General features: G+C 31.6%; 1 protein-coding gene across 2 annotated transcripts; it reads right to left on the reverse strand.

Annotated features, from left to right (window-relative positions):
• Positions 1-4,797: 4,797 nt before the first annotated feature.
• Positions 4,798-9,984, reverse strand: LOC110427123 (putative disease resistance protein At4g10780). Of its 2 annotated transcripts, none has more exons than XM_021442542.2 (2): positions 7,150-9,984; positions 4,798-5,077 (listed from the first exon to the last, which is right to left on the reverse strand). In XM_021442542.2, the coding sequence occupies exon 1, from the start codon at positions 9,841-9,843 to the stop codon at positions 7,180-7,182; it is 2,664 nt and encodes an 887-aa protein (XP_021298217.1). In that variant the 5' UTR covers positions 9,844-9,984; the 3' UTR covers positions 4,798-5,077; positions 7,150-7,179. The 2 variants fall into 2 exon arrangements, with proteins under 2 accessions (XP_021298217.1, XP_021298216.1); XM_021442541.2 differs by having other exon boundaries at positions 4,798-5,134.
• Positions 9,985-19,805: the final 9,821 nt, after the last annotated feature.

Consider the following 19,805-nt stretch of genomic DNA (forward strand, 5'->3'; position numbering starts at 1 on the left):
ACAAAAAAAAAAAAAAAAGAAGGAAAGAAACAGCTTTTCTTTCTTGCACCATTAATATGAGTTACATCCCCAAATTAATATGCTCTACTTTGCATGCACTCATCAACCATTTTTTTTAATTGAAGTATATTAATCACCTTAAAATTATATCAAGTATCTTCAGAAAAACATTTATTTGATGATAATACTTGGAATAATAATGGTTGTAATTTTACCCCCTAAGGTTCATCATCAAAAGGTAAGAGGCTATCTAAAAACTCGGCAGGGGTAGTGTAGTGCAAGCAAGCTCTATTAGTTGATATTTTTATTATTTGTAATTAATTATTATTTTTTAAGAAAATAAATATAAAAAATATTAATCAAACATAGTTTCAATAAATAAAATGAGTAGATAATCCAATTGGTAGAGATATCTAAGATTTAAAATAATTAAAAATTTATATTTTATAATTAAAATTTAATAAAAATATTATATTTATTAATAAAATAAGTTAAGGAAACCCAACAAAATTCATATCCGACATAAAAAGAGCTATGTCCACCTCGGGCCAGGACACCACTGCATTCCGATCCCCTTTTACGAGGAAAGGAAATGAAATAATAATAAAAAAAAGCTTTTTACCACATTAATTAATTATTTCAAGAAAAATAATGAAAAAAATTCGGAATAATATTTTAAAAAAATAACTAAATTATAAAAAAGATTTAAATAAGTTTTTAGATTTTTATTACTTTCAATTAAGTACTTATATTTTTATTTTGAACTAAATATATTTTTATATTTTTATTTTAAGTCAAATAAATTTTTATAATTAATGATTAATTTAATCAAATTGTTATTTATTATTTTATATCATGTGACATTGATGTGACATACTAACATATCATAATTATTCATGATATATTATATTGACATATTATAATTGATGATGACGTAACATGTTAATATGACATGATAATATGATTATATGATATTTTTTATCTTTCATATTAACATCATGTCAATAGTACATGAATATAATAAAATTATTATTTCAATTAACTCAATCACATATTTATTTACATATGTTAAATAAATACAATATAAACTAGCTCAATCAAATAATTTTGTAAAAAATTATTTTTTATTTATATTCACATAAACAATAGCCTTTGAGGATCTCTTTGAAAAGCACCATATTTATTTATCCTGACCCATTTTTCATTTGGTCTTGTCCACTTGTCCTTGTGTTTACTCTTCTATATTTATCTTCCTTCCTTTATTATTTCCGCCTTATTTGTACCGTAGCTCCTTTGGATTCTCTTATTGTTGTCATCACGCCTGGACTCTTGCTGTTCACACTAACTTCGTTCCTAGTATTAAAAATGTTCCAACGTGTAAAAGCAATGGCTAGAGATAACTTTACTTTGTGCTCCCCAGTCAAATTCTTCCTATCCGGAACCTCTAGCAGCCGTCTATCAAAGGTTGTTGCCACCCTATGATTCACTTTGTCGCATAATTTATTTCTAAATTGTTGGCATATTTTTAAAATAAAAAATTATATTTTTAATTAAAAAATTATCTTTTTATATTGTGTTTTATAAAATAAATTATTATTCTTTCATAAGATAATTATTGAAATAATATTTTTATTCAAAAATTATGTTTCGTAAAATGTAAAGATGTCTTTTAGATAAAGAGATACATTGATGAAAGAGTTGTGTCTTTGAGATGAGATACTTGCAAGTCTATATAAATGATTTGTTACCAACTATTTTAATACACTAAAAACAAATACAACAAGAGCAGAAACATTAAAGAGATAGAAGTGTTATGCTCCGAAAATAAATATAAACACTTAAGTTCTTATCATCTATTAAAAAAATCTAAATGCGAAATCTCATCTTAACTAAGAGGATAAATTCAGAAATCTTTTGATGAGCATGTAGATTACACATTTTGAATATCAAATTTAGTTTTAATCTTTAAAAGAATTCATTTATACTTTTGATTGTTTGCCACTTTTAAAGCAAAAAATTTTTTAAATTTGAAAAGGGTCAAAATATATGATTTTTATAGAACAATCTCTTTGAAATAAAAAATGATGATAATGATTGTTCTATAACAATCTTTTCTTTTGGAGGGTTCTATAAAAATCACACAATTTTCTAAGTCTTCTTCAAAAGTGGCAAACAACCAAAAGTGTAAATGAATTCTTTTGAAAGTTAAAACTAAGTTGGATGTTCAAAATATGTAATCTATGTGCTCATCTAAGGATTTCCTAACTTATCCTCCTACTCAATGTGAGATTTTACATCAAATTCTTAATTTACTTACTACAGAAAGTAGGCTTTAAGGTCAAATAATTTTACAAATCTTCGGGTGTATCTAGCAGTCTATCCTTGTAAAGTGCAAGAAAGGTTAGGCGTTAGCTTTATTGTTTCTCAATTTGCACTATTCCTCTTTGCATACCCAGTGGTGGGACTAAAATAAGGTTTAAAGACTTTCCTTGAAGTTAGGTTTACTGGTTCCTTGAATTCCATCTAAATCCTATTTGCACCAACAATTTTAAGACTTATCTTTTATGTTATTGAAATTTAAAATAACTTCACTAAAAGAGATGGCTATTAACATAGTCAAGCCAGATTGCTTTAAAGAAGAATCTATTAACGACAATCATTTGTGGCAAAATGGGGTTTCATCTGATTATAAGATAAGTTTTCTTTCTTCACTTTATACGAATGATATTTTATGTAATATGCATAGTAAAGCTATTAAATATGAATAAAGTTATTGTGGTGTCTTTTATAATTGATAAACTTTCCCCTCTCATGGAAAGACATTAAAACACTTTTAAAATATAAGAAATAATAAATGTCTCTTGAGGACCTTGGTAATCATCTTTGAATGGAAGAAAATTCTTACAAACAAGAAGAAGTCTAGCAAGATGAAAGAAAAGGATTCTAATGGAAAGAATTAATCTTGAGACTTCCAAGGTTCATGTAATGGAACACAAACCATCAAGTAAGTCGGTTTCGTACAATAAAAGAAAAAATTTTATTGATATGAATGACAAAAGTCACAAGATCAAAAGAAACGAAAAGGATTCATGTTTCCATTGTAACAAACTTGGACACTTCAAAGTGAAATATAAACTTTCAAAATACAAAACACAAGATGTGAACAACAATAAGTTTGTTGTTATGATTTCCAAAGTCAATATTCTCCAAGATGATGGAGAATGGTGGATTGACGTTGGTCTAACTAAACATGTATGTAAGGACAAGAGTTTCTTCAAGTCTTTAGAAGCGATTAATGATGAAACTATGTCATATGTGGGAAATTCCTCCACTATAAAAGTGAAAGGAAAAGGCACCATAGAACTCATATTTATTTTTGAAAAAGTACTTGGTACTAAAAAATATCTATTATATACTGAAAGTTAGAAAGAACCTTGTGTCAAGTAACTTGTAGAATAAATATGATTTTAAATTAGCATTTGACGTGGATAAGTTCATTCTTACAAAAGGTGGACAATATGTGTGAAGTGGATACTTAAGTGAAGACTTGTTCAAGCTTATTATTAATAAGAATGTTACTAGTTCTACTTACATTGATGTCTCATTTAATGTTCATGATACTAAAGTAGCATTTTCTAATCTATGGCATAATAGATTACGTCATGTCCATTATAGAAGAATGCATAATATGGCTAAATTAGAGTTAATAGCTAATATTGATGAAAATAATGATATGTGCAAGACACGCATGGTTACTGAAATCATTAGAAGTTCATTTCCTAAGGTAAAAAAAAAAAAACTCCAAATTGCTTGCATTAATACATTTCGATGTTTATGACATGCATAGTACTCCATCTATTGGTGAAAAGAAATACTTTATAACATTTATAAATTACTTCTCTTGATATTGCTATGTTTACATATTACATGCTATAAATATGAAAAAATAAAAAAGTTTAGAATGTATGAAAATAAAATTGAATTGTATAATGAATTGCTTATCCAATGCTTACGAAGTGATAGAAGAGGTAAATATTCTGATTCCAAGTATTTTGAGTCCACTGGTATCACTCATGAGATTATCGCTCCATATGCACTAGAACAAAATGATGTAGTGGAATATAAGAGTTGAGTTCGTATGAAAATAGTCAAATGCTTTACTTTCTAATTTGGGTTTAGAAAAAAGATTTTAGATTTGTTATATACTAAATAGAATCTCAAACTAAAAGAGTAAAATTAGTCCTCGTGAGATATCGAAAGGAAGAAGCTAAACCTTAATTGTTTAAGATTTTGAAGATGTAGAGCCATAATCAACGTTCTAAAACCAAAGAACAAAAATTGGATGAAAAAGAAATTGAATGCATATTCATAAGATATGTTAAACATTGTAAAGCATATCGTTTGATGGTTATAGAACCCAATAATTCATATTCCATTAATACGGTTATAGAATCAAGAGACACTATCTTTAATGAAATAAGGTTCAATTCAATTCCAAGATCCAAAAACTAGTAATGGAGAGTAATAAACTTTCAAAAAATAGTGAAAAAACTATTGAACTTCGAAGAAGCAAAAGAGTTAGAAAAGCAAAGACATATGGATTCGATTTCCTCATGTACTTGGTAAAAAGTACAAGAGAAAAAACATGTAAATACTTATCTTATTGCTTTAATGTAGAAGGTGAAAGTAATCTTAAAACTTATGAAGAGACAATAAGGTCTCAAGATGCTTTCTTTTAGAGAGAAAAAAAAAAGATCGAAAGAAGTAAATTACAATATAAAAGAAAGCAAGAAATCCTCTCGCTTAAACCCACCAATTACCATTGAAAATTAAGAAACCAGATCATATAAATCAAATACTTGCCAAACACTTTAATTACAGAACGTGATAACAAACAAGACAACCACACAAGACAGGAGAAATACAAAATAACAATACCAGAAACCCAAGACAGAAGTAAATAATAAATAACACTGACGAAAATAAAAGGAAAACATCAAGGGGTATGGCTGCAACTTCCCATTGTAGATCTTTCCAGCATTCTTCCTTGCCACTTTTGTTTTTGACATGCATGCAGCTATCATCAAACAAACAGATCAGGTTATCATTTTTCTCAGCATGGACCTGCCCAAGCCTAAAGAATAAGAAGACATGTGGATTATAATTATTAGAGAATTGAAGAAATGTCATTAGTACATCATTAGTAGTTCTATAGTTAGTCCCAAAAATAGCATGTAAGCCGTAACCATGATTTTGATGGTTACTAAGTCATTCCAAGTTGCCATACCAAGTGAATCGAGATTGCAAGCCAAAATTTTGAATATTCATCAATTCAAAAGGTGTCCTTTTCTTCTATAACATAAGACATATCAGAAATTGCAATTCATGTCAGATAGTCTTGCATGATAATTAAAGAGGATTAGCCTTAAACAGTAGATCAGCTGTATAACACTAATGTATCAATTATTCAGTATTAAAGTTCAGTATAAAGAGCATTATTAGTCTCCTATGTCAATTATGTACAACAGAGCAGGCAAAACTTTCATAAATCCTAGCTCCAAAGTGTGTTTTCCTAGGTAGTTTAAAACTATGTTTCATTCCTTCTCCAAAAGGCTACTCACAACGTCAGAATATAAGAATCTTCATGATTAACTTTTTGCCTGGAAAGAGCAGAGCATGAAAGAAAACAATTCTCCGTAGAATTAGTTATAGAGAGGTTATTCATTCATATCATGCCCCAGAAGATCCCCCAACTCCTTAGGTAGTATCCAAAATTACCTTTCCTGGAGCTACCAAGTATCTTATATTGGCCAGCAAGTCCACAAATCTGTTCTCTTCCTAGTATGCCTCACCTCAATAAATCCAACTTCTGCTATCAGACACCCATAATTTTCTAAAACTTGCTCTAACTAAACAACATTCCCCACCCCATCGCTCGCAAAATCAGGCAGTCTTGGTACCTAGCTCCACATACACAAGCAACATACCTAGAGCACACACCAGCAGCAAGCCCTCCTTCGGCACTCACACCTCTGCCAACAGGCTGCTAGTCACACCATCATTATCCATGATGGATTTGAATTACCTTAGTTGACAGTGTCAAAATTAAACCTCCAACACTAGCTGGCCCTAGACCATTTTTCCCTGCGCCACCAGTATTTAACTTAAATAAATTCTCGGGAGATGGCAAGCATGAAATCTAATGAACCTGGTCATCACTCTCATTTTTGGGAACACTTACCAATCCTTGCCTTCAAAAGATACAGAAGGATGGGTGACAAAGATTGAAGTACAAAAAACATCCCACACCACAATTAACTTACTGGTAAAGTCATATTTCAGGCAATCCTAAAAGGTCAGAGAAGCAACAGAACAGAACACGTTTCCCAGAACAGACTCCCTCAAAATTTCTGCAGCTCATTAGCATCCTCTTTAAGTATATGGTTAAATCTTCAACCCCCTCCCTATGAAGTGAACTTGACAAATCAAGGACATATTCCTTCTACACTTCTCTTAATTGGTTCTCACTGATCACACTCTTCTGCATGTATCAGAAAATAAAAAAGCCAAAGTATTTAATAAAACATTTTTGACAGAGGCTCAAATTATTCAACATGAAGCTTCATTTACAAACTCTGCCACCCTCTCATCCTAATTTACAACAGCTTCCTCATTCACCGTCTTTATCAGTAGGCCCTGTTGCACACCCATCAATCTCACCAAGCAGAAAACCCAAAGATAGGAGGCCTTGATAATTAGAGAATCTGTTCTACCTTGGTTCTTTAAAAAATTTTCCATTTTTATTAGTTCAATATGTATCTTCTAGCAGACAACGCAAATGTGAAAATTTTCAACCTTCATTCTAGTTGTTAAGTAGTATTAAAGATTGTTTAAACTTTAATACTTAGTGAAGGAAAAGAGTAAAAAGTAGAAGAAAATAATTCTTTTGTAAGAGGAATATGATAGTTGATGAATAAATAAGTCAATATATCAAAACACAGCCCAAAAATGGCAAGCAATTTCACAGTAGAAAGAAAGGAACATTGCAAGAATTGACTATAAAAAAGAGTGAAGAAATTCTGATATTGCAAGATAATGCGTAATAAAAGAGAAAATTAAAAGGAACATTATCTTCTAAATATCACACACCTTTGCATTCTTTACGATTTCTGCATTTCATCATTGAAGAGACTTAAAAGAGGGTAAAAAAGCATTTTGAGTGGTATCATCCATCCATCTAACCTCTTTCCACCACTCTTCATTTTGATGATTTGATTTCTGCAGTTCTGGGCAGCGAATTACTGTGATTTCTCTCAAACATGGGAAGGGTATGGCTCCCCAGTATATGCTCTTCAGTATTGGTAGTTCTTCCAAATGAAGCGTCCGGAGCTTTGCATATGGAGGCAGGTATGGACTTTCAAGCATATCTGCACATTCACCCAATTTTCCTTCACTCATTATTTCCTCCATATTTGTGCAATACCCTACCGATAAAGACCGTAGATGTGGAGCAAAAATAAGCCAGGTCATGTCCCTCAATTTTGGGCATCTGTAAATAGAAACCGTGCTCAGTGTGGGAAAGCAACGAATATTAGTTGAAAATCCTCCTTCCTGTTCCCTTTCTATTGACTTCAGCACCATCATCTCTTGCAAATGGTCACATTTGTGAACATCTAGTCTCTCTAGATGCTCCATATTTGCTAAAGCTAAAACATTCAATGACTTTGACTCTCTAAAATCACTAAGAAGTAACTCTTCAGTGCAGCCTAGTATGGTTTGGATGCTCAACAATCTTTCAAGAGCTGAAACACTTTTTACTTCTATACTCAGCAGATTCAAATGATGCAAACACCCCAATTCCTCTAATAGACCTTCATTACCATCCTTCTGCAGGAGATTGTCTTCTTCCATGTCATCTGAATAATAAGCAACACATAAAACCATTCTAAATACTTGCAGGCTTGGAAAACTGGATATCAATCCTCGTGGGATTCTTTTGAGATTCAACATGCTACTCAAGTTCAAATGTTTTAAAGTTTTTGAACTCTTGAGCTCAATTGGCAACTCTGTTATACCTGTCCTTGATAGATCAAGCAATTCAAGAGAAACCAATTTTGAAATTCCCTCTGGCAATTTTCTTAAACCCCTATTGTCTGACAAGTTCAGAACTCTGAGAGTAGACATAAATTGGAAGAAGTCATTCCCAATTACCTGCAAATAATTTTTGTTGAGAAATAAAGTTTGAAGAGTAGGGCATGTTGGTGTTGATGATAGTTCTTTAATTCCATTTTGCATCAAGGAAATTCTTCTTACACCTTTCCATGTTTCAACCTCTGGCGCAGCCTCTAATCCAACACCTGCTCGAACAAAAAATCTCTTTTCGCTTGCTTCATACTGGTATGCTATCCATAATGCCATGTCACGGATTACATCATGCATCTTCACAAATTTTTCTCCGTCTTCGTTTAATAAACAAGCATCAACAAGAACACCAATAATGTAGTATCCTCGCATTCGAGCACTGCTTATGCTATCAGATTCATCCAAAAGCCCCTCACAAAACCAATAATCTATTAATGTTGCTTTGGAAATAGCATAATCTTGAGGATACAGACTACAATACAAGAGGCAAGACCTCAATGAGTCGGAAGGCAAGCTGTCATAACTGAATTTTAAAAGAGGAAACGGCCCTTCTCCCAATCTTGCAAATTTATGCGGAGATCTCCTTAATACCTCAAGTGCGTATCTCCATTCCTCGGGTGACTTCTTGCAAGCCATGGCTCGACCAATTGTAATTAGTGCAAGAGGCAGCCCACCACACCCTGCAGCCACCTCTTTAGCCAGCATTCGAATTAATGGATGGCTATCGAGGGTTTCTTCTCCAACCTTCTCTTGAAACAATTTCCAAGCTTGATCCATTGCTAAGCACTCCACTTTGATATTCTTTTGAGCATTCATCTTCTTACATACATCTAAACGACGAGTCGTAAAAACTACTTTTGATCCATTTTCTTCCGTCGGCAAAGGTATCCCTATTTTGATCAAATCCAACCGTTCCCATAAATCATCTAACAATAACACAAACTTCTTTCCTCTCAGAACTCCGAAGATATCTACAGCTTTCTCGTCAAAATGTTTATACTCCCATGAGTGCTCACTTGAAAGGCCTATCCTTTCACCAATTTGTTTCTGAACCTTTTCGACGGAGTGATCGGCAGATACCCACACCCAAATTACAACATCATAACCAATCGTGTAGACCCTGTTGTTAATTTGTTTCAAGATTGTGGTTTTACCTATGCCACCCATCCCATATAAACCAATAATTCCTACTTCTGTTGCTTCAAGTAAGTTCCAGATCTCAAACAATGTTGATTCCAAGCCCACTGTGGGCTTAGATCTTATTGAAGATACAGGTTGATTAAAGGCCACCGCATCAAAAACTGCTTCACTCTTTAGATCAACTACTTGTTCAAGTTTTGCAGCCACTTGTTGACCAAACTTGTTGCTAGACCTGCAATTCTTGGAAAAGTAGCCTGCAAAGCACAGCTTTTGAACTTCTTGAGGACCATCTTTGATCAATTCCTCAGCTTCTGCTACAGTAGTTTCTGCCTTTGAAAGCCAGAGTTGAACTTCGTCGAGCACCTTTCCTCCTTGACTTTCATCAAGTTCAACCCTGCGCTCGACATCATGATTTAAACTTCTCAATTCCTGCAACGCAGCACTTAGAGCTATTAGATTCTCTTCAAGCTTCCATGTATAATTACCTTGTCCAGCACTGCAGTCCCAGCTACGAGAGACTGTGGGCTCTGCCGAGGCTGAGGTTGAGCACAAATTGCCCATGTTTTTATAAACAAAGAAGAAAAGAAGACTGCAATTTTGAGACAGGAATCATGAGAGATCATGCGGGAGATGGGTATTCATTGGAAACTGTTTAAGGGCAAAGGCAGTTTATGCAAATTTTGTGAGCTTACGAGATTTATCGAATATTTTGTTTATAAATTATTAAACAAATAAAAATTTTATTTTTAAACTCAAATCATATCTTATTCTTCATTAACGTAAAATTTACGACAATTACACCTGGATTGCCTTCACGCGCTTCTGATGCGTGCCAAGGATCACGCCATGCAACCAAAATTTCCCTTAGCTTTGATTCTAACTTGCGGAAGAAAAAGACACTGTACGTATTGTTACCCATGGACTACCGTATACGTATTCATCATCACATTACAAATTTTGTTATCTAAATGGTATCAAACTTTATTCTTATTTTTACAATTTTTTACTATCAAATCACTTAATTTATTAGTGTTTTGTATATCATAAAAATATTTTTATTATTTAAAGATTTAAAACCTATTCCGTCAATTTTTTTTATATAAAAAAAAAAACCTGTTACCTGTTAGGAGGTCTACTGAAATGCTCCGAAATGGAGCGCATAGCACACTTCCATTGGATTAAGGTGGCGTTTAGTACTTTACAATACAATGTGATTGTAGAGAAGATAACATTACAGTGTTTGGTATATAAGTAATGTAATGATTAAAATGCAGAGAAGATAACATTGCAGTGTTTGTTTTACTACTTTACAAGAAATGTAATGTTAATTTTCAAAACTACCCTTATATATTAAAATACAAGTTTAACATGTATTTTTTTATGGTAAATTCTGCAGTAAAGTTCAACTGGCTTTTAAGGCAGGATGGGTTTATGTACAACAATTATTACATATTATCAAAATATTCTATATCATCTTAATAACTTCCCTTATCTTATTAATGAGTTGTGTGTTTTTTTAGAGGAAACTAGTGATTTACGAAAGCAGACTCTGGAAGGGATGACAACAAATGTTGTACCTGCAACAAAAGTTGAACCAAAGAAGAACCTGCCCAATCTGGTGACTGTGGCAGCACCATCCAAACCAACTTACAGGTTTTCCTTGTGATATTTGGACAACTTACGGAGCAGAAGTTGTGGGATACAATAATCATTAACACATGATATTTGTTTCCACTGAGATTGCTTGATGAAGGGGGAGTGTTGTTTGGTGAATGGGGACAATGCTGCAGCGCCACACTCCCAGCGTTGCAACGTTGATGCTACTGCTTGGTGCATGGGACAGCGCTGCAAATGAAGAAGAAGTTGCAGACCCTAAACCCCCAAAACGATAATGAATAATGTTTGAAAGGTATTGTGAGTAATTTTTTTAAAAGATGGGTAAAATTATCCTTAAAGACATTATAGGGTGCAGTGTAATGTGATTGCATTGGTTTTGGATTGCAATCACATTACATCCCTTGACTGCAATGTGATTGCATTGCAATCTTACATTACAGTGTTCTGTTACAAAACAAACACTGCATTGTAATTTAATAAGCCACATTACAGGGAATGTGCTTTACATCCCTGATACCAAACGGCAAGTGTTTGTTAACATTCGCAGTCTTGTCACCCACTTACCCTTTTTTTTAATTAATTTTTATTATTTTAGGTGCTTATTTGCCTTTAATTTACTTGTCTTTGTTTCTAATAAATTGACGCATATAACAATTAACGCTTAGTGTTTTTGTCAAAACAGTTAATTCGATATGTATAGATTATTTATACATAAAATTTTATCCAGGAAAATATGTTCACGAAGCATATATTAAAATTTAGCATCCTTGATATGCTCATGAAGTATATAGCAAAATTTAAGATAAAATATTTAAATACTTTTAAGTTTTGATCAAAATTATACAAACGTCTATGAGATTGATAAATAAACACTCAATCTCAAAAGACTTTTTAGTACAAAATACATAAGTCTAACGATTAGTCAACTTGATGTGATAATATTTTTTTGGATAATTTTCCCCTCCAACATGTCAAAAATTACAATATTATATAAATATTTATTTTTTATTTTTAAATTTTTTTCTTTCTTTGAAAAAAATGTTGCCTTTTTCTCCCATTTGATCCACTCGGAACTAGCATGCTCGCTACTAAGGGAGCTTTCACACTCCCCTAGATCCCTTCGAAAAATGCCAAATCTAATGCTCAAGCTCAAGCCAGATCTGAAGCTACAAATTGTGTCAAATCAGGAGTTTTAGATTGCACCAGATCTGGCACTTCTCAACATGGAAGAGTGCCAAATCTGGCCATGGGATGATCGACATGCACGAGGGAGTGCCGCCAACTGGTCAATGTTTGAAAAAGAGAAAAGTTTACAGAAAGAGGAAAAGATATTTTAGTCTTTTCATTTTTTCTATTAATGGTGTTAAGACTTTTAAGGCAGAATGTCTATTTCTAAAACTAATGAACATCAGTATAATTTTGATTAAAATTTAAGAATATTTGAATATTTTGCCTTAAAATTTAGCATTTAGCTAATTTGAGAACAATTGTTTTTTCTCTTTAATTTATTAAAATAGTTAGGATGTTGAAGACAATATATTTTTATTAAATTATTCGAACTATTCTATTTGAAAACAAACTCTGTCATCAATACTGTACTGAAAAAATTAATTAAATCAAGTCAGATGAAAAAGTTAAAAAAGAAAGCAAAGAAAGAAAAGAAGCTATCAAGCACTAGAATAGAAAGTTAATCTCCTTAGTGTCTATTTGGTTTAACTTATTTTTAGTTTATATATTTCTTAAAAGTAAAAATTAGACTAAATACTATTTTGTGAGAAATTTTTTTAAAAAAAATTGTAACTTTTTTTTAAAGAGTAAATTTTTTTTAAAAAAAAAGCTTAAAAAAAACTCCAAATATGACCTTTCTCTTTTCTTTTTTTTTTTTTGCAAAAAAACCATGCCAACTTTTTAATAGAGTTATTTTTTTTCCAAAAGATCCTCTTTTAAAAAATACTCCTTCCTCTCTCCTTTCCCCTTTTCTGAAATTTGATTCCTTTTTTATTCCTCTTTTAGGGTTTTTTTTGTTCTTATAAAAATTAAGGGAAAAGAATACCTACAATTCAAAACTGCATCTAGGTATTATTTTTTCTTGCTCTCACTGTTTTGTTTTTCATTTTGTTTTCTATTGTTCTTTTTTTTTAGCTTTGAAAACTTTCTTTATTGTTTGATATTTCTCAGTTTATTATTTGATATGACAATTTTGTGATGTTTATTTGTTCTTAACTTCTTTCTAATGTATATAATATTTATTAATTATGATTGAAATAATTAGTCAAATAAGTTAATGGTTGTTGAGATACATTAGATGAAAATTGAGAAGTTAATATTTGTACTCGTTAGTACTAACTCAGTTTTAAAGAATTTTTTTCTTTTAGGTATAGCAATAGGCGGCATTATAAGAAAATTGAAATAGACTTTAATTCCTTTGGCAATAAGAATTACAAAATCCCTAAAATTTTTAGTAGTAAATTTCACATTTGAGTTGACAGTACCCAGTAGATGATGTGGCACTTCTAGACAAAATAAATAACCCATTAAGAAAATCAACAAAATTTGTCTAAAATAATGGAAAAAAATTTAAAAGCCAAAACCTTTTTGTTCATGGAGGAAAATTTTGTTGGTGACAACATCAAGACTTTGATAGACTTGCATGAAATTAGCGTTGGTGATTTCAGTAAGAAATGGGTTCCCAAATCAATAGCTAAAGTGCTTTTCCTAACCTAGTTGGACCTATTATTATAACCACCTTAGGCTTCCCTTATTCTTTTTTGGGTTCTGTTCCTTGTATGTAACATCAGTTTTGTGCAACTCCAAAAATTATAAATGTCAAGCCAATTTTTAAAAAATGACAACAAATTTTTTTTATATATTTTTCTTTTATCTTTCAGCAATTCATGATATTATAGGAAAAACTATATTTTTTTCACACTCATATTTTTTTATTTGGTTCAATTTTTTTTCTTGATTTGTTAGATACCCTTTATAATAATTTTAATCAAAATTAGAGTTTATATAAGTTGTTTTGCCAAACAACTTATCTATAAACAAGAGTTTATAAAAAGTAAATTTACCAAATAACTTTAACTTAATTTTAAAAGTTATTATTTTTTATAAGAGCTTTATAATAGTTTTTAAGTTAAAAAAATACCAAGCCAAATATGCTCTTAATCTGAATCATGCGGCTGCAAATAAAGAAAGTAGCTTTTGTCTCCCTCTTTCAATGTTTCTTATAAGAAGAGGAGTAGCTATCATCAAATCACCAAGATCTGGTCAGATTCCTTTCGTTTATAGCACTTACTAAAGAGTTTGCTCAACGTAAAAAAAATAAAACTGAGACACTTAATTGTAGGGGTCATTGAAGTTTAATAAAATTGATTATGCATCTATTATTGGTCCAGAATATTTTATTTTTGCCATACATGTAACAGAGACTATGACTAATACAAACACATTTTTAGGTGTTTGTTTTAATCCATACAAAGACTTTAAAAGCTTACTCACATTCTTTTCTTTCTCAGTTGACAATATTGTACCTTAATGTATATCAAAATGTCAAATAACACATCAAGGTATATATTCACATAAGTATCATTGTGTCTTTGTTGCACAATAGGAATGTAATATCAAAGATATTGAATATTTATTTTGCATCGTTATATGTTCAATGATAAAATAGAAATGCATTATATACCAAGATGTTATATGTACATATTGACACCATTGTACCTTCATGTATGATAAGAGTGTCATATACCCACACCTTGTATCTTTCATCATGCGAACCTTGATGGTATATTGTCATTATTATACTTTAATGTATAATAAGAATGCTACATACCTTCTTATTAGATGGACCTTGATGGTTTGTCTTTTATCACAACTCAATATGCTTTATTTTAGGATCTTTATCCTTTTCATCTTGTTTGTGACTTCATCTTGGTTGCAACAATCTTCTTCCATTTAAAGATGATTACTAAAATCCTTGAGAGGCATCTACTCTTTCTTATATTTTAGAAATTTCTTATTGTCTTTCCATGAGAGGAAGTTTGTTAAACACAAAAATAACCTCATGCATATCAAGATTATATATGAATATAACAAAATCTTTTTTTTTTTAAAACCAACATATGTTTTTCATGCATATCACATATAATATCATGCATATCTAATAAGGAAAGAAAACTTACCTTGTAATCCGATGAGGAATCATTTTACCATTTTCCTTATCAACATCAACTCTGTCCAATTTCACAAAAATTAGAAGCCAATTCCTTTAGTGTTTAACTTGCAGTAGTCACTGTTAAAACTAAATAAAACCTTAAGATTATTGAAATATAGAATTGAAAAATCAAGAAATGGTTTAAAGGTATATAACAATGTAAGTTTCCTTAAGATTTTATTTTCCCCCATTTATAGTGTGTAAAAGAGTTATTGATATATAAACCTCAAAGATAAAACAAAGACTAGTGATTGACTATGTTTTGCATTGACAAAATCGATTCATTGAGTATCCACCGGTGTATGACAAGATTACTTAACTTTTATAAGATTTCTTTACAGCAAAAGGATATAAAAGAAATCTAGACAATATTGGGAATTAAAGAAAGATTGTTGTTTTTTCTATTCTGTGTTTTCTTTTGTCCTAGAAGAAAGTGTATTTCTAGGTAAAGATGCCTCTTCTTAACAGACATAAGGGTTTATTTTCCAACAAACATAATTGTTGGTTTTCCACCATAATTATTTGAACGAACGTAATTGTTTGAACAAATATAACTCTAAAATAATCATAATTGTTCAAAGGACTTTATTCTTAGCATTCTTCCATTATTATTATTGAAACTATCCAAAATTTAATTCTACCAATTGTATGCTTATATTAGACTTTTTTTTAATAATTTTAATGAATGTCGGTGAAACATTTTTTTAAGCTAACTAAATTGAATTGAAAACTATTATATGTCTTTGATAAATTAAAACAAGATATATGTGTGTGTGTATATACAACGAATAATGAAATCTTTCTTGATTCGGTTTCTTAAAGTTTAAATTTTTTCTTATCATTTTAATAATTGGATTTATGTCACTACAGCAAAATTGAGTTTCAATCACATTTCTTTAGGTAACATATATTTTTTGTATAATGAAATCTTTAACTTTTAATTTTACTTTTTTCACATTTAATAGTAATATAAAAAAATGTAGTCTTTGTTATTATGTGTAATTTCTATAATTACATTTTATTAATGATACATTTAAAAATTTATAAATTTAAAAAAATTCTAAAAAGTATTAAAAAATGTTTATAAAAATATTTTTAATAGCACATTTTTAAAAGGTGCTATTTTAAGTTAAATTTATTGTAATGTGTGGGTTGATACAAAGATGTGAATTCTCTTTTTCTTTCTTCTTATTCTTTGAGTTTCAAACACTTGTACTATACCATAAGGAAACCTCCACCTTCGTATTCGCTTTCCCATCTATATGAAACAATCAAATTTAATTAATTTTCAAGTCACTAATTAACATCATGATTCGATACGCTTCTCTCACCCATTTTTTTATTCTTAAGATTTAATCAAATTTTGCACTATATATATATACTGAAGAGTTTGAATACTCTATTGAATGATTTATTTGATTAACATTCATCTGTTTATATATGAGTCTTAGCATCAATATTAGAGGAAAACAATCTGTACAATAAAGTGTAATGCTTAAATAAAGGTTGTAATATCTTATAATTAAGGAATTAAGAGAATTAGATCAGGTATTTATGTCACTAGGTCAAGGAGCATATCTATCATAATCCCCATTATCCTTCATTATGATATTTGTCATGATTCTTTAATATTCTTTATTACTACCCCTCAAGTTGGAGCATGAAGATTAGTAACGCCCAACTTAACCATTAAATCATGGAAACGATTCCGTCCAAGAGCTTTGGTAAAAATATCTGCTAATTGAAATTGTGATGAGATGGATTGTGGAACAAGGGTTTTGGACTAGATGTGTTGTCTAATAAAATAACAATCTATCTCAATGTGCTTGGTACGTTCATGAAAAACTAGATTCGCAGCAATGTGAAGTGCAGCTTGATTGTCATAAAATAATTAAGCTAGTAATAGGTGTGAAATTCGAAGGTCAGCTAATGATCTAAGAAGCCATACAATCTCACTTGTTGTCGTGGCCATGGCCCTATACTTTACTTTTGTGGAGGAACGAAAAACAACTGACTATTTCTTGGATCACCATGAGATAGGAGATGAACCAAGAAAAATGATGTATCCTGTGATTGACCTACGTTTGTGGACAACCTACCCAATCTGCTTCACAATAAGCTCTGAAGGTCAACTAATTATTAGCAAGAAGCAACAAACCTTGGCTTGGGGACCCGTTCAGATATCTAAGAACATTTAAAGCTGCATCGAAATGAGGCTGACATGGGCAATGCATAAACTGGCTTAGTACATGAACGGGAAAATTAATATAAGTTCTTCTGATAGTGAGATATAATAATCTTCCAATTAACCTTTTGTACTGCCCTAGATCAGAACAAAGTGATCTTTCATCAGTATTGAGCTTGACCTGTTGGTCCATAGGTGACAAAGCAGGTTTGCAACTAGTGAGGTCGCTATCTATTAATATATCAAGCAGATATTTCTGTTGGCTTAAGACAATGCTGGATGGAGAACATGCCACCTCAATGCCCAAAAAATATTCCAGCTTGCCCAAATCTTTAATACAAAATTCACGATTCAAGTGAGCTTTTAGTTGGGAAATCTTGAGTGCATCAGTCCTCATTCTTATAACGTTATCAACATAAATTAATACTGCAACAAATGACTCCTTGGCAAAGTACGTGAATAGAGAATGATCGACATGTGATTGAACAAATCCAATGGCTAGTAAGGAATTAGTAAACTTTTGATACCAATTTCGTGATGCTTGACGAAGTCCATACAAAGATTTCTTGAGTTGACAAACACGCTGCTTTCCCTTTCTGGCAAAGCCTTGAGGAATTTTCATGCAGACTTCTTCTTCTAAATCCTCATGTAAAAAGGCATTGTTGACATTCAGTTGGTGTAACTCCCAATGACATATGACAATAATAGCCAAAAGACAGTGTACTGTGACCAATTTTGCAACTGGAGCAAAGGGCTCAAGAAAATCAACCCCTTCAATTTGTGTATAACCTTTGGTGATGAGCCTTACTTTATAATGTTTTACTATTCCATCTACATTGTATTTGATTTTATACACTCATTTAGAATCAATGACTCATTTTCCTCAAGGTAGAGGTCAAAGTCTAGGTATTATTTACTTCCAAGGCAGATATCTCCTTGGCCATGGCATCACACCAATGTTGTATTTTGACTGTCTGAAAAAATGATTTTGGCTCATCGATGGCTGAGATGATCACTAAGAACACATTGTAAGCTTTGGAATATTTAAATTAAGAAATATTGTGAGATAAGAGATAAACCATTGAGTTGGTCAAATGAGAGGAAGAGTGCAAATTAGGAACTAGTGAAAAGGGCAAAATAAAATCATATCCAGATAATTGCTTCAATACTTATCGTTGTCATTTGATAGAATAACAATGTGTTGTGTTGTATGTGATGAAGAAATGCTATTCTCTTGTATTGCTATCTTTGGCTTAATTAGAGAGGAGATAGAATCATCAATTTGGTCGGTGTTGTTTTCTAAATGTGTTGACTCTTTTTAAAGGTACATTGATGATGTGACCTCTTAGTTTTGTTCCGAATGTTGCGACATTGGTGAATTGCCTATTGGCTTTTACTACAAGGTATTTTCAAGGCTTAAGTGTCTAGGCAGTTCATCAAACGGAGTAAAAAAAGTGGTTTGTGTATGTTGATGTGCACCCTCAGTAGTTGAATCATTAACTTTCGTTTTGTCAAATGGGAATGTTTCTTCCCAGAATTGCATATCTCAAAAAACATATAACTTTTTACTTTCAAGATCATATATGTGATATCCCTTTTGCCCTAAAGGGTAGCCAACAAAGATTCTTGGTTTACTTCAAGAGACAAACTTATCATGAGGCTTGTTGTTGACATGTCCGTAATAGAGGCATCCAAAAAATCTGAGATGATCATATGACGGAGGTCTGCCAAGCAATTTCTCATACAGACTCTAATTGTCTATGACTTAGAGTGGCATATGATTGATTCGATATGCTGCAATGAGTACACATTCACCCCAAAAGGTGATCAGGAGGTTGGATTGAAATCGAAGTGCTCACGCTACTTCTAAGAGGTGGCGATGTTTGTATTCCACCACACCATTTTGCTGAGGTGTGTCTGTGAAACTGGTTTGTCTTTCCATGCCATGCTCAAAATAATGATCCACCAAATTTTCATGCTTAAATTTAAAACCGTTGTTTGTTCACAATATCTTGGTTTATGCATTAAATTGTGTCCTGACTATAATTATTAACAATAGTGAGAAAATAATGTGTTCATGAAAAGAATGCAACATAAGGCCCCAAAATATCACAATGGATTAAATTAAAGGCATGCAAACTTTTATTGCTGTGAACTAGGAATGGCAATCTAGTTAGTTTCATTCTACAACAAGCATGGCAAAGAAAGTTGTTCTTTTCGGTGCTGTGACAAATAAATCTAAAACTATCAAAAGATGATCCAAAGGAATGTGCCCTAATCGATGGTGCCACAACAATGCATTATCTTTGCCTTTAGCCAAAAGAACTTTGCTCGCCTCATTGGCTCCAAGTAGTATAATCCATTCGCACACTACCCGCTCCAATAAGCTTCCTCAAGAGTAAGTCCTATATCACACAAAAATCAAGTCCAAAATGAGTAGATAGTTCAAGTCACGAGTTATTTTGCTCACAGATGGCAAATTAAAACAAAAATCAAAGTCGC

This window comes from Theobroma umbraticum, unplaced genomic scaffold, assembly GCF_002168275.2.
Source record: "Theobroma umbraticum cultivar Fairchild unplaced genomic scaffold, ASM216827v3 scaffold_228.0, whole genome shotgun sequence".
Taxonomy (NCBI): Eukaryota; Viridiplantae; Streptophyta; class Magnoliopsida; order Malvales; family Malvaceae; genus Theobroma; species Theobroma umbraticum.

Excerpts from the sequence above, each read along its gene's own strand:
- LOC110427123 (XM_021442542.2), bottom strand. The coding sequence starts at position 9,843 with ATGGGCAATTTGTGCTCAACCTCAGCCTCGGCAGAGCCCACAGTCTCT.